The sequence below is a fragment of the Laccaria bicolor genome, genomic scaffold (assembly GCF_000143565.1).
Source record: "Laccaria bicolor S238N-H82 LACBIscaffold_8 genomic scaffold, whole genome shotgun sequence".
NCBI classification, from domain to species: Eukaryota; Fungi; Basidiomycota; class Agaricomycetes; order Agaricales; family Hydnangiaceae; genus Laccaria; species Laccaria bicolor.
The window spans coordinates 520963-535283 of record NW_001889879.1 but is presented as its reverse complement, the minus strand read 5'-3'; the positions used below and the strand labels follow the sequence as shown (position 1 = coordinate 535283).

The window sequence follows — 14321 nt, the reverse complement described above, 5'->3', positions numbered from 1 at the left end:
GGCGGACGATACGTGATGGTGAGAGTTTGGTCATGTGATGATCACCTGACATCACAAGAATCTTTGAGTGGCTTTTTCTTAATCAATTCGCACATGGACATCAAAAACGATGCCAATGGGTTCAACCTGACAAGGTCTGAATGGTTTTTAATGTTTAAAATTATGATATTGGCTCCTAACATTACAGTATGGCATACTACCTTTCTCCTACCTGGTGAGACATGGATAATTATTAACATGCTCTTAGAACGTGATCTTTTTTAAAATGTGACCTTTCCACCAGCTTTCCAGTGAAGAGTGTGATTACATGTGATGAGAAAATTTGGCATGTGACATTTGGAATGAACAAGGCTGCCATGGAAGACCCACTACTAATGCAGTGGGAATAAATAATTCTAATTCTAATTCATACCACCACCACTGCTGTACCGCCATAGGCATTTCTATTGGTGAGGTTTTTTTCAGTGAGATAACTGCCACTACAACTCTGCCACAGCCCAATCGCCCACTTTCAGCATCATTTCAATTTTCCTCAATGCCCAGCCTTCCGGACCCAGTAAACTGCGCTGCATGTGCCCGCTTCAGAATTCGACAGCGAAAGGCAAGCGCAGATGCTACATAACACAAAATGGTGAGGCTCCTCTCTCAATGTGGTTCCCTCATTCCCTTATTCATTGCAGATCATGTCGAAAAACAAACGAACCCTGCCCTGGAAGCCAGAAGCTAATGTGATATAGGATTGGAAGGGAATGCCCAGAGGCCATAGTCAAACAGTGGTATATAGCTAGATTTGGATATCTTACATAATATATTGATCTTTTGTCTTGAACCACCATCTTGTCAGCAGTCTTGCCATCCTCCTGCACTACATGTAGTGCTTTGTATATCTGTACTTCCTACAGTATGCATAATCATGTTGGGCCAGCTGAGTATCTTGTAACTGCTCATTGCTCACTCATGGGTGTTGATCCCAGATCCACCCATTCTTGCCTCCTCCTTCCCTCTTGGCTTCAGCTATGTGAGAAGTTCAGAGTGAACGCTTCACACTAATGACATTATTATTCTGTGTGTTGCCATCTTAGATATTCACTGCTCCAATGGAGATCTCGGGAAGAAGCAAAAATAAAAGGATCAGATTGAGAATAATGTGAGGTGTATGTACCAATGAGTCGGAAGGCCAATCGACGAGCAGCATTACTTATTCAATGTATGTAACATTATAATAAGTATAAACAGATAAAACAAAACAACAGTTGAAATGGGGCATAGCAGGCCATGCAGCTTGCTGCCCTACATCTTTATGAAAATGAGAATGAGAATTATTTATTGGCTAACTATGCTGCATAAGCAACTCAGGTAACTACCGAAATAGCAACCTCGCTAGCTAAGGACTAATCATAAGATCATTACAAGGTGCTACAAGGGGGACGTTGGCCAGACTAGCACTCCCCAAACTGTAAAAGCTACCACCAGTGTCATAACACCAGGTTGAAAGGAAAGGTCTGTGGAGTAAGGAATGGGAAAGTAGCCAAGAAAATAAAAACCCCCCTACAGAACATCAGGATGATCATTAGTGTTTGAAAGTCTGGTCTGGTCTGGTTATTGAGCCCTTGAGGGCTCTAACCGAGACCAAGACCGGTTACCTTGTGCCACGAAACCCAAAATAACCAAACCGGACTGCTACTAACTGATATAATTGGTTAGTAACGGTTAGCGGTCAATTACATGACTGGTCCTAACCAGTTATTTCCCTGTACTAACATAATTACAAACCTATATATTTCTAATACAAGCATTATGCTGCATGCACCAGCGAGGCGACGTGTAGGTGAAACACCGCCTCGCACGATGGCCCGACGTGAAGTCACATGAGGGGAAACGAAAAAAGAGATAAACGAGGGGAAGAAATCCCCTTGTTCATCTGGAAAATGGAGGAACAAGGGGAATTCCCCCCGTTCATGTGAGTACGGCCACACAAGGGCCAAACCTTGTGCTGGTCGCGAAGACTGGCTCCCCCCATCCTTGCATACACCCTCGTGCTGCCTCACCCACTATTGCCTTCCTGGTGGACATGGTGGACATGGTGGTGCAGGGTCGATGCGCTGTGGTTTACGCAGCTGGGTCGACATGGCATGGGTCGACACAGCTGGGTCAATGTGGCATGAGTTGACACTGCTGGGTAGATGTGGCCTGAGTCAACGTGGCTGGGTCGATGTGGTGTGAGTCGATATGGTGTGACATGGGTCGACGTGATGTGGGGTCAATGTGGTGAGGTCAACCTGTGATGTGGCAGGCTGTACAGGCAGGCTCGAGGTCTCTGGGTGGGTGTCGTGTCGGCAACTGGTAGCAGTTGTGGAACCTGTACCTGGCTGAGTCCTCTCGCCATCTCCTATGCAACCCCAAACTTTCGGAAACGCGAAAATGCGGCCTACATCCCTCATTGGAGGGGAGAGGTGACGAAGGTAATGAAGAGAGAAAGAGAGTGATTGCCATCATTGTATCAATGTCACATTATCACACATGTGATGACAGGAAAATAGTCACTTAAATTTCAATTCACCGTAAATATGTCAATTCTCCACTAAAAAATATGATTTTTGGATTGTTAGAAAGTGTTTAAACAGGGGAATATTTGTGTGTAACATTAGGACACAAAGACCAGTTATAACCGGTCCTAACCGGTTTTTGTTCAGTCTTGAATATTTTGGGATGACACCTAACCGCTAACTGGCCCACAGTTATGGTTAGGATCGGTTAGGTAATTTTTGCAGTCCTGATCAGTTATGGTTCGGTCCAGTCTCAGTTAATTTCCGGTTAACTAACCTAACTTCTAAACACTAATGATCATGTTGAATGACGATGGATGGGCGAAAACAAAAACTTGGTGAAGGTGGAGGATGTTCAACAGTGCAATTCATATTCTTGGATGATGGTAAGTGAAGATGTAGGGGTGAAATTGCTGAGGTTGAATGAAGGGAGGGTGGTTGGCTTGGGGGAAGAGCAGCAAATATACATCATGGTGTCGTAAAGAGTAGTGTTCAAAAGTCCAGTTAGGTCCAGTTATTGGGTGCCCAGGGGCTCTAACCGAGACTGAGACTGGTTAGCCTTTGTCCCGAAACCTAAAATAACCTAACCAGACCGCAACTAACTGGTTACGGTCGGTTATTTGCAGTTACTAACTGGTTAGGACCGAAAAATAAAGAATCAGTTATAACAAGGCAAATATGCTCATATGTATCTTGATAGATATTATCTCTGCATATTCTAGCTTTAAAACGAGCCCAAGAACGCTAAAATCGGTGAAGAATTGACATATTTATGCAATTATCCTTGAAAGTCTACACATTTGAGTGATATTTTAGAGATTTGACTGTAACTTAGTCAAATTTTAAGTGTTTTCGACATTCTCAAGTGTATTTTGAAGGTGTATAATAGGGCTGGTTATAACCGGTTATTCCATTTTCGAAATCAACTAACCCTAACTGCGATTAGGTTAGTGTTGCGGTTAGGTCCGGTTATTTTCCGGTTAACTAACCTAACTTTCAAACACTAGTAAAGAGAGAGGTGATCACAAAGAGTGACAGCATACTGCAGAACGGACTTCTGTAAGAAATTGAGCTGGCCACAGAGCTCAAGAGCTGTTTGTTGCAGCTGGGCAATGGTGGAATGACATCCTGCGTGATGTGGGCAAGGAGCTGCACCATGTGTGCAAGAGGGCCGCTGCTCCCTTCAGCCGGCTCCTCGCAACGGCATGCCATGTTTGCAAAAGAGTGCATTTGTCCCAATCTTTATGAAGGCAAAAAAGATCAATGTTTACACAACTCGACCTCGCTAGACAAAGTGAACTGATTACGCAAAAAGTAATCCACGACCCATCAGGGAATAGGCTCATCCCCAGCCAGCTTTTCGATTACATAATTGACTTGCATGACTCCTCAATTCGAAAAGCCGGCTGGTCACTCTTGTCACCATTTTGAGAGGGCAAAAATCTCCCTGCCATTTCAGAGGAGGTCACTTTGTTAAAAAAAAGTGTGTAATGATGAAAAAAAGTGCTCGAGAAGGGTATATAAAAAATGAATTTTGAGAGGCATAGAGTAAATTAGAGTATGTAAGGTTTTGTGAAATTTTTCAAGGTAACTTTGTCGTCGTCATTGATGGGTCTGTGCACACAACCTCAGTCCAAGTCCTTATTGCTATCTCCTTCTTTGTCGCTATCTCAATCCATCCCAGAGTTATCCAGTACCATCTCCAAGGCCACGAGGATGGAATGAGAAGGTTGGAAAGGAAGGGGCGGAAGCGTGCAGGACATCAGAGCTATGTGCACAGACCTCAAAACGTCGAAGTCAACAAATTCATTCTTTTTGGCAAAAAAGTTGTATACTCTTTTTTGTTCTACTCATTGTAAAAATCAACTTTCGTATACTAACTTTGGGGTGTTTTTTTGGGAAATTGCAGCCTTTTTTGTTCAAGTCACCCCTCTGGTTTGGCGGGGAAATCGACTCTCCGCCAAAAGGGCGACAAGAGTTTCCAGTCCGCTTGCAAGCTCGCCCCTTTCTTGTCATGTGCCTCGTAAGTAACGCATAACATTATTGTGACATAGAGCTTGCGAGCGTGACTGGCTTGCGAGTCTAATCAGGGAACAGCGAAATTTGAGGAGAAATGCGCATGTGATCTTCATTCACATGACTGTCCACGTGAGCAAAGTTTCCTAGTCCCACAAAACCCAACGTAGCGGGAATACCCAAGGGAATACCTCGTTTGCTTCCCCGCTATAATGTCGCACTTGAAAGCATACCTTGCTGAAAATTACATGTCGGGACCAAAAGCCGATGCTATTCTTTCCCGAACATCAAAACCGAAGAAGAAAAAGCGCAAGGTCGACTCGGAAAGTACACCTGGCATTGCCATGATTCGCGACGAGGATGGCGGCTGGGGGGAACAAAACAACGAAGAAAATGAGGATTTGTCAGAAGCTGTTATTGAGAAGGATAGAGGGTTCAAGAAACGCAAGGTTGTCCAAATGGAAGCGGAATCGAGTTGGGTTACTTTGCAACAAGGCACGGGGGCTGCCATTAAAGAAGAGAGCCCGCCTCCAGCGGCGGACGAGCAACCGCAAGTCGTTGAAACACCGTTTGTTGGTGGGCTCGTGAGCGCTGCGCAGCTGAAGAAAGTCCTTCCTCAAAACCAGATGGCCAAATCTGAAGACTTGACGGTCGATGAAATTGCGCGTGCTCAAGAAACTATATACCGTGATGCGACCGGCAAGAAAATCGATACGAAGGCGGCTAGGGCGGAGGCTGCGCGTCTGAAACGAGAGCGTGAGGAGAAGGAGGCGCAAAAGATGGAGTGGGGGAAAGGTTTGGTGCAAAGAGAGGAGCAGGAGAAGCGTCGGTTAGAGCTGGAAAGGCAGAGGGGGAAAGCGTTTGCTAGGCATGCGGATGACAAGGATTTGAACGAAGAACTAAAAGCGAAGGAACTTTGGAACGATCCAGCTGCTGCGTTTCTGACGGTTTGTTTCACGCTTCAACAGTTTCGTTCTTCAGTCCTGATCATTTTTCTCTGCTTACAGAAAAAGAAAGCCAAAGGTCCTCGTAAACCACAGTACTCCGGCCCTCCACCCCCGCCGAACCGATTCGGAATCAAGCCAGGGTACAGATGGGACGGTGTTGGTGAGTTGCATCTTCAGGCACATCATCCTTTGCATTAAGGTATCCTTCTCAGACCGAGGAAACGGGTTTGAAAAGAAAGTCTTCCAGTCGGCGAACGCTAAGAAACGATTGGGCGCCGAAAGCTACCAGTGGAGTGCGGAGGATATGTGATTGCATGCTGAATTGCAAACTTCTCATCTTACCCTGGTTGTAAGCCTTGCTGTAGATTTCTGTCGAACGATGACATTTACATTTAGACAGGACCAAGCTGAATTATATCAGATTCATTTTACCTGAACTTTGGCTCTCTGCATAAGCGTTTCTACATATCCGCCTCTGACGGACGGAGGCTGGCAGCCACGCGAGTGCCGAACATGATTCCTTCTCAAGCGAGGAATGGTGAAGCAGCATGGCTAAGGAAGTCTTCAAAAAGGGGGGTTGCTGAGTGAGTTGTATAAATTGAACGGATATCTACGCAGTACAAGACGGTCTTGTTCTAAAAAGTGATAATGAAGGCATAGTGTCAATTGTTTGGGCAAACTATTCCAAGGCAGTAAGAGTATCGGAAAACATACTACCGGGCACTCGTGGTTGTTCTGAGGTCGCCCGAAGAAGCACAAGGTGTGAGAGGTGCAAGACCCGGTGGTAACTTCCTGAGAGGCACCGAAGAAGGTTTGGTGGTTGACCCAACAGGGGTAGCTGCAATGTTGGTCTGGGATCGATTGTGCGCCATGTGTGCGCGAATGAGGTGCCCTGCGGCGAGGGCACTAAGAAGAGAAAGTTCCCCAGCCATAACAGCCGCAGCAATGACGCGCGCAAGCGTCTGTGCGTTCTTTCCTGGCTGGGAGGGATGGGCACCCTTCACACCAAGGAGGTCTAAGCAGCCCTGTTGTGGAGCAAGGACGGTACCGCCTCCAACGGTCCCAACTTCTATGCAGGGCATGGAAACGGTCATAAGAAGATCTTCGCCACCGTTGGTGCTGTGCAATACATTGATGAGAAGCTAATAGAGAACGAGATATGAGACAGCTTACGGTTCCATCAACGTCATGCACATCGAGCTCTCGACGTTCTGTGCAGGATCTTGACCAGTGGCTAGGAATACCGCAGTCAGGATGTTTGCTGCATGGGCATTGAATCCTCCAATGGATCCAGCCATCGCACTACCAATGAGGTTCTTCTTCGTGTTCAAATTACAGAGTGAGTCCACTGTCGTCTTAAGTACGGTCTTGACGACATTCCCGGGGATGACAGCCTCTGCAACCACACTCTTCCCTCTCCCCTCGATCCAATTGATCGCAGCAGGTTTCTTATCGGTGCAATAGTTCCCTGACAATGCGAGAACGACCATCTGGGGGAATTTCAGCTGCAAGGCCTCAAGGGCTTTCTCCGTGCCCTTCGAGATCATGTTCATTCCCATTGCATCCCCAGTTGCCGTAGTGAATCGGACGTAGAGTGTGCGTCCAGCCAGCGCCGTCTTCAAGCTTGATAACTTGGCGAAGCGTGAAGTAGATTCAAAAGCTGTTTTTATGGTAGCATATCCCTCTTCAGAGGCGATCCAAGCTTTGGCTTCCGCGGCAACGATGATGGATGGGAAGTCAATGGCAGGCCCACGCGTCATTCCGTCGCGGGTGACAACAGTTGTAACACCACCACCAGCGTTGAGAGCTTTGCACCCTCGAGAAGTGGATGCGACGAGGGTACCTTCAGCAGTGGCCATGGGTATGGGGTAGAGGGTGCCATCAATATTCAAAGGGCCAGCAATGCCAAGTGGGATAGGAATGTATCCAACAACGTTCTCGCAACATGCTCCAAGGACACGAGAGTAGTCGTAGTTCGACAAAGGAATGTCGGACGATTCGAGGGTCTGGCTATTCGATGCACGAGCTAGAAAGCGCGTCAGTCTCTCTTCAAGCAGGGGAATAATAAAAACTCACATATTAACGCTCTGCGGATCCTTACGGCCCTTTCCAGTTCATCCGTCCCCAGAAGTTTCTCCAGAGCATATGCGGCAATTTTACCATGGTTGGCCAACAAGATAATTTCTTCGTCAGAGAGCAGTGCCAACGATAAGCTAACGGGCTTAGGACCGTTCTCGAATATGTCAATGCATTCTTTGATTGACCTCACCTCTTCCTCGTTTCTAGATGGAGGAGTCTGGGGTTCCAGAGAGGATGTATCAGCCGGGGAGGATGTATCAGAGGGAGTAGATGAGCCGGAGGATGACAATGGGGGGGTAGGTGCAAAGCCCGTGATGGCCAAAGCTCGTTTTGCCCTGAGGTTACGGTCAACGTCCTCCAGGCTGAAGGTTGGTCGATGAGCGGGCACATAACCGAAGGGAAATCCTTGATCCGACATTTGATAGAAGTGTATGACCTCTTTGAGGGACGACTTCTTGGAGATGAAGGCGCGATTATTCAGGCTGAATCCTGAACTGGAGAGATTCTTGTGACCGGAGAAGTGCAGTAATAAGAAAATTTGGCATCAAACGGGCTGGAGCTGATCCGGAGCAACGACGGCAGTCAAGAGCTCGGCTGCAAGCCATTATGCTAGGAAGTCCAGAGGTATGGTTTTGCATTTCTGGAGTTGCCGACATTGGAAGGGGACGCCGAGGGTGCATCACCGAACTGTTGACGCCTCTTCCCCCGAATACCGCCTGGAATTCGAATACCACACAGTTAAACCCAGATAGCAAAGATTGGAGGTTTGTTGCAGAGCCCCTCGGATGTTGATTTCCATGGGGTGTATCTGGAGGCGCGTCTTTGGTATCTGACGCGTTGTCGTTATTGTCGTGAGCAAGCCCAGACAAAGAGCACAGTTTTAATTCAGACTCGGGGTAGCAAATCGGCCAATGACCATGAAACAAGGGAGAGAGCGGAAGATGAGAGTCCTACATCCAGGAAGCTAAACATGCATCGAAAGGATGGGCTGATTGCCCGAATCCCACTTTCGAAATAAGAGGATCCAGATTGAGCACGAAGGAGGACCAAGGTAGTGGAAACAACATCCCTGCTTGAACTACCTTGAATCTTGAGGTGTTATGAAGAAAAAATCTCACATACTGCGTATCCACCCGTCGAGATACCAGGCATGAACCAAAACGGACGGTGTGGCAAGATCGAGAGGTTTGGCAGAGAATCGACCACCTAATTATATTATGTAAGCTTTCTCCTTACAATATTGGCCTTGGACTTCGAACAGACGGAAGGAGTTCCTACCCTACTTTTACGACTGGTGGAATATGGGACGCCTTGCTGCTCAAATGTTCCATATGAACCGGCAACGGTCAGAAAGAAATCTAGGAGTAAGTACTTATATCTTGATGACCCTCCCCTTCGACCACAACTTACGAAAAATGTAGTTGAAGTTCAGCTATTCGATTACTTTACATAACTCCACATCAGGAAGTTATCATCGTTTCCCATCAAGCATCTATTGGACGGAGAAGCGAATTCAGAGAGTTCACGACTTGTTTGGCTTTCGAAACAAATGGCGGGTCTTTCCTATCAAGCTACAGAATCTCTACCCCCGACGGACTATGATTTGGTCACAGCCAAAGGCGAATTGTCCCGAACCGGTGGAACATGGTTATTATCTTTGCCTTCGCAAGTGGCAAGACAGGTTATGACCTGGGGCGCCTCACGAATCTCGAAATCCCTTCAGCCCTACTTGTACTTATGAAACTTACGGAGTCTTGATGTGACAATGATGTCTTTCTGAACCGGCCTCCCTCGACTTGCGGTAACTCGGAGAGCGATCTCTGTTGCGAACGTTTTATAAGCGACTTTCCATGTCATCTAACATCTGTGTCATCTCAATGTCTACGCCCTCCGTCTTTCAGCGGCTTTGGGCACGTTCTCATTGAAAAGGAGTCTGCCAAGGATCCATGAGCAGGACAAGCCAAGTTTTCGGGCGTCTAAACTTTCTGGCTGTTCGCCACTCCGTCATTCGGATGTCGCGCCGCGTTCACCACAAATACTTTCGACTAGCCTCTCCATAGAAGGCACCAATGGTCGTTTAGATTATTCAAAAGACTTCATGGTTGAAACGCTGACAACTCCGAGACTCGTTGACAAATTAAAACTCTATTGCCAAGTCCCCGGCCAAGAGTGCTATAAATAGCAATCCGCTGGGCGGAATCTATTAGGCCAGCATCTTGCCAAGCATCGTCGTCATCATTTACGATTCCCTTCCATGACCGTCCATGTGAACACCGTCGTTTGATTCCACCAACCGACCCACGTTCGTCAGGTTTCAATGCTCATCAATCACTGAAAGGCAGGCAGCTTTCGTCGGCGTCGCTAATAACACAACCCAAGCCTCGATACCAACGAAGGCAACAGCACGGCGAGGAACAAAACGACTTCGCATCTGATTTAATCCAAGTGTGGTTTTTGTTGAGCAAGTGGAAAGCGAACGAACGTGCGGAGGTACCTCGCGGGCGTAACAAGCGTCCCTGTGCGGCTCTGGGTGGTGGCTTCTCAATTATCATAATTCTCGGCACTCGACAGGATAGGCTTGCGCGCGTCAATTTCATCAAATCAGAACGTGTCCATCCCGAGGGCTGATTTTACTTGAGTATATAATCTAGTACGAATGGAAACCGTCGCCTTTCCTTCAAGTCGTCGCAGCGCCTAAGTGACATCCACACATTTTTCCTCAACAAAGATGCGTAGATCTGCGACCACAGCCACCGCTCTCTTGCTTGGGGCTGCGACCCTCGCCTCCGCACAAACGTATCAGCGGCTCGGGGCCTGTCCCAAGCTGGGGTGCGTGTTCCCCCCCGATCAGACTGAGTTCCTCGCGGGACAGTTGTTCGATATTCGCTTGGAGGTCCATGCCCCCGTGAACGGTTCCGAAGCGACAAATGGAGTTCCCGATGAGAAGTTTACATTCTGCATTCAAAATGGGAAAGGCCCATGCGAGGACGCGAACAAGTTCTTCAAGGCGAAGGAGCCTACGTTGGAAAAGTGGACCTTCCAGTGAGTAGCAGTTGTTCGTACGTTGTTGTTCTTTTTGCTGAATCGTATGCAAGGTACTATGAAGATCTCTTTGCCAGAGACGCAAAAACCCCCACGGTCGTTAATGTCGCTGCGAAGGCTTACCGTGCTGTATGTTCAATGACTATTGGTGGACGTTGCTCTATTTAACTTTTGGCTTTTGTCCGCAGCTCTCTCTGTCCCAGGTTAGTAAATCAGCATTCCTCTTCATCCTTTTCGCACTGTTCTCACACACGTCGCTTATCCATCAAGCCTGGAACCTACGCGGCTAAGCTCACCTACAATGGTGGCGGCCAGACTGTCGCCAACTGGGTCGTTCGTAAACCTGCCACCCACCGCAAAGCCAAGAACGTTCTCTTCTTCATTGGCGATGGTGGGTATTGACAACCCGAACGATCCAGCTGCTGATGAGCTGTTACCCAGGCATGACCCAGGCCATGATCACCGCTGCTCGTCTCATTGCGCACAAGTCCATCAACGGCAAGTACCAGTCCCTCATGCAGATGGACCAGATGGACAACCTTGGCCAGTATGTGCTTCCACTTTCCTTTTAACCCGATTGAACTGATGCATCTCACAAAGCCAAATGACCCACTCCATCGACTCGTTCATCACCGACTCTGCCAACTCTGCGACTGCTCTGTACACTGGAAAGAAGTCGACGGTCAACGCTTTGGGCGTTTATGTCGATAGCGTGAGTCTATTTCTGCATGGTCAGGAACTATCCCACCTGATACCCCACAGTCCAAGACCCCCTTTGACGACCCCAAAGTTGAAACCATCGCTGAGCTTTTCCGTCGTCGCATTGGTGGTGCTCTTGGAATTGTGTCGACCGCTTACATTGCCGACGCAACTCCTGGTGTGTTAAATGGATTGATTATGAGACTACCTTTCTGAAGCTGACTTATTCATCAGCTGGCCTCTGCTCACACACTAGGGATCGTGAGTCCTTTTGAATTGAAGCATCAGTTTTATACTTATCAATCTACTCAGGTGGTCAATATGCCTCCATCGTCACCGAGTACCTTTACAATGCTACTTTCCTCAATTCAACATTCGCATGGCCAACCAGTTGCCAAGGTCCAGATGTCATCTTCGGGTACGCCTTAGTCTTCTATTTCCGCTGCACAAGCTGGCTCATAATGAAAAAGAGGAGGCGCTGAACAATTCATTGCCGGAAAAGGCTCCCCCAATGGTACCGACTTTTACAAGGCATTCCAGGCGCAAGGCTATAACGTCATCCACAACAACACCGAACTCCAAGCCGCCGGAACCAAGGACAAGACGTTGGGGATCTTCTCGGTCTCGAACATGGCCAAGTGGATCGATAGGAATGTGATGCGGGATAACTTGAAGGGGATGAAGGATAGCCCTACTGGAGATGGCACTGATGCGACTGATCAGCCTGGGTTGAAGGAAATGACGATCAAGGCCATTGATATTCTCCAGGCTCGTCAGAAGAAGGGTAAGGGTGAGGGTTGGTTCATGATGTCTGAGGCTGCGAGCATTGACAAGGTGTGTAACGCGTTTACTATCTCGTCGTTTTTTATGAGTGCTGAAGATACTATTCAGATGATGCACGTATTGGACTACGATCGTGCCCTTGGTGATCTTTTGGAACTGGATGATACTATCCGTGCTTCTATTGATCGTGAGTTTACTTTCTGAGCAGGTAGATGGCATCTCATTGTGCTTAGATCTCAAGAAGATTGGTGAATACAAGAACACCTTGATTGTCGTTACTGCTGATCATGGACATGGCTTCGTAAGTTTCAAGTAGCTTTCTCCAAGGACGGCACTGACATGATAATTCTGCAGGATGTCTTTGGTGGTGCTGACACCAAATATCTTGCTGCGCAATCCACTGACCGCAAGAAGCGTGACGCTGGTGAGCACGTACCATCTTTGAGAAGAAAGCCGCTAACGTCAACTTTTGCAATTCAGTTGGCGTCTACGCAAACTCGGGTTTGAGTGGTTACACAACTTCCCCCGGTTCTCTGCCCAACAACCAAACCGTCGTCTTTGGCACCGAGGGACCCAACTTCCCCGTCCAATGGAACCCCCGCTACACCTATGCTGCCGGCTTTGGCGCAAACCCCGACCATCGCGAGACGTATGCCATCAACACCAAGGGCCCCCGTGTCCCTGCTACCGCTGGCACTGATGGCACTTACGGCGTCAACCCTGCTGACAACCAGGCTGGTTTCACAGTTGGTGCGTACAAGTGGCTGATTGTGGAGAGTAAATTTTGATTATGAATGTTTTTAAATTCGTAGAGGGCACCCTTCCCACTGACGAATCACAGGGTGTTCACTCGCTCACCGACGTATCGGTCTTCGCTAACGGACCTGGCGCAGAGGCGTTTAAAGGCGTTTGTAAGTCTTTTGATTGTTCACCAAAGTTGGAGTATATCTGATGACTTTGTGCAGACAACAGCATTGATATCTTTTTCAAAATTGCGGATGCTTTGGCGTTGGGTAGAACCGATGGGCATTAATTATTCGATTAATTATTACTTAGATCGCACTAGCGAGGATTGCGCGTTGAAAGGCAAACCATACCGTAATGTCACCCATGTCGTATCTCGTTCTGTTATAAAAATGAAGAGATACGATTGCCAATGGGTTGTTCTGAACATCAGGCACGAAAAATTGCGAACAGGTTACATATAACTACTTACCCAACGAACGTTCAACGTTCAACTCTTGCTTCAACTGCCATATTCCACGCCAATGATATGCAACGCGAGGTAGCATTTCGGAAATTGATGCGGTATACTTTCTACTTCCAACCAACTTCCAACCCGGCCGCGATCATGCTCAATTAGATCTCCGTCTCGTGATCAACGTTTTGACTCTCACCACAACCTGTTGGAAGAATGTCCTCTGAACCCCTCCCTCCTTCAGTCTCCCAGCTTCTCTCTAACCGTTCAAAGGTGTTCAATCGCTTCTCACTACAACGTCAGATAGATTGGCGACACTCTTTGCTACGAGTGCCTATCTACTGCAGACCGTTTCCATTCACCTCATCCCCATTCCTCCCCGACACGCCTTCAGCCTCATTCTACAGACTCTACCAACTCTTCGTAGTCGATTGGACGATCCAATTTCGGAACGAGCTGGAATACTTCTGGAATCGGGCTTCTTGGGCGCTCGCTGACTTGCCTGACCCTGGGTTGGGAGACGACGGGTTACCCGAGAGTGAAGCCAAATTGCGCAAGGCAGTTATGGCTGGCTTGACACGCATTATGAAGCTAGCTTACAATCGTCTAATATCCAAAGGCTTGCCGAGAAATGCACCGGCCGTTGTTATGGACTGGGAAGAGCTCAAAGCGCGGCCTCGCGTGCTGGAGGAGATACCAACCTGGGCAAAAGAGATGGAGAGGCTTGATCCTGTGGTAGAGCTTCCCAATGCGAAAGGAGAATTATTGGACGTGGACGAGCCGGGCGACGAGGAGTTCGCTGTTTATGGGATCAAGGTTGCCACTCCACACTGGGTTTTTGTGTGATATTTTGAAAGTCATGATCCTTGAGCACCCCTGCTCTTGATCCATCGATCTCCCCCATCATCTGCAATGCGCTGACTCGGGAATGTCCACCCGTCTACGGAACTTTGGCATCGGGGTTACTACATAGTAGACACCGCCTCAGCAAAGCACACCAGCATCCCTCGG

The 14321-nt window shown here is 47.9% G+C and overlaps 4 protein-coding genes across 4 annotated transcripts; 3 read left to right on the top strand and 1 right to left on the bottom strand.

The window, feature by feature from the left end:
* Positions 1–4774: 4774 nt before the first annotated feature.
* LACBIDRAFT_325627 (uncharacterized protein) lies at positions 4775–5819 on the top strand (the record flags this gene model as incomplete). The annotated part of the gene is made up of 2 exons (XM_001879405.1): positions 4775–5669; positions 5722–5819. The coding sequence occupies 2 exons, from the start codon at positions 4775–4777 to the stop codon at positions 5817–5819; spliced, it is 993 nt and encodes a 330-aa protein (XP_001879440.1).
* A 261-nt stretch (positions 5820–6080) lies between these two features.
* On the bottom strand, positions 6081–8006 carry LACBIDRAFT_184183 (uncharacterized protein; the record flags this gene model as incomplete). The annotated part of the gene is made up of 3 exons (XM_001879158.1): positions 6081–6628; positions 6683–7519; positions 7582–8006. The coding sequence occupies 3 exons, from the start codon at positions 8004–8006 to the stop codon at positions 6223–6225; spliced, it is 1668 nt and encodes a 555-aa protein (XP_001879193.1). The 3' UTR covers positions 6081–6222.
* A 2310-nt stretch (positions 8007–10316) lies between these two features.
* On the top strand, positions 10317–13145 carry LACBIDRAFT_248602 (uncharacterized protein; the record flags this gene model as incomplete). Its single annotated transcript, XM_001879404.1, is given in 17 exon segments — positions 10317–10630; positions 10684–10759; positions 10819–10833; positions 10901–11021; positions 11072–11177; positions 11231–11342; positions 11393–11507; positions 11564–11590; positions 11642–11747; positions 11800–12163; positions 12221–12299; positions 12346–12413; positions 12467–12536; positions 12593–12663; positions 12682–12862; positions 12925–13023; positions 13078–13145. 17 exon segments carry the CDS (start codon positions 10317–10319, stop codon positions 13143–13145), a joined length of 1992 nt encoding a protein of 663 aa, XP_001879439.1.
* Positions 13146–13526: 381 nt separating this feature from the next.
* LACBIDRAFT_325624 (uncharacterized protein) lies at positions 13527–14156 on the top strand (the record flags this gene model as incomplete). The annotated part of the gene is made up of 1 exon (XM_001879403.1): positions 13527–14156. The coding sequence occupies one exon, from the start codon at positions 13527–13529 to the stop codon at positions 14154–14156; it is 630 nt and encodes a 209-aa protein (XP_001879438.1).
* Positions 14157–14321: the final 165 nt, after the last annotated feature.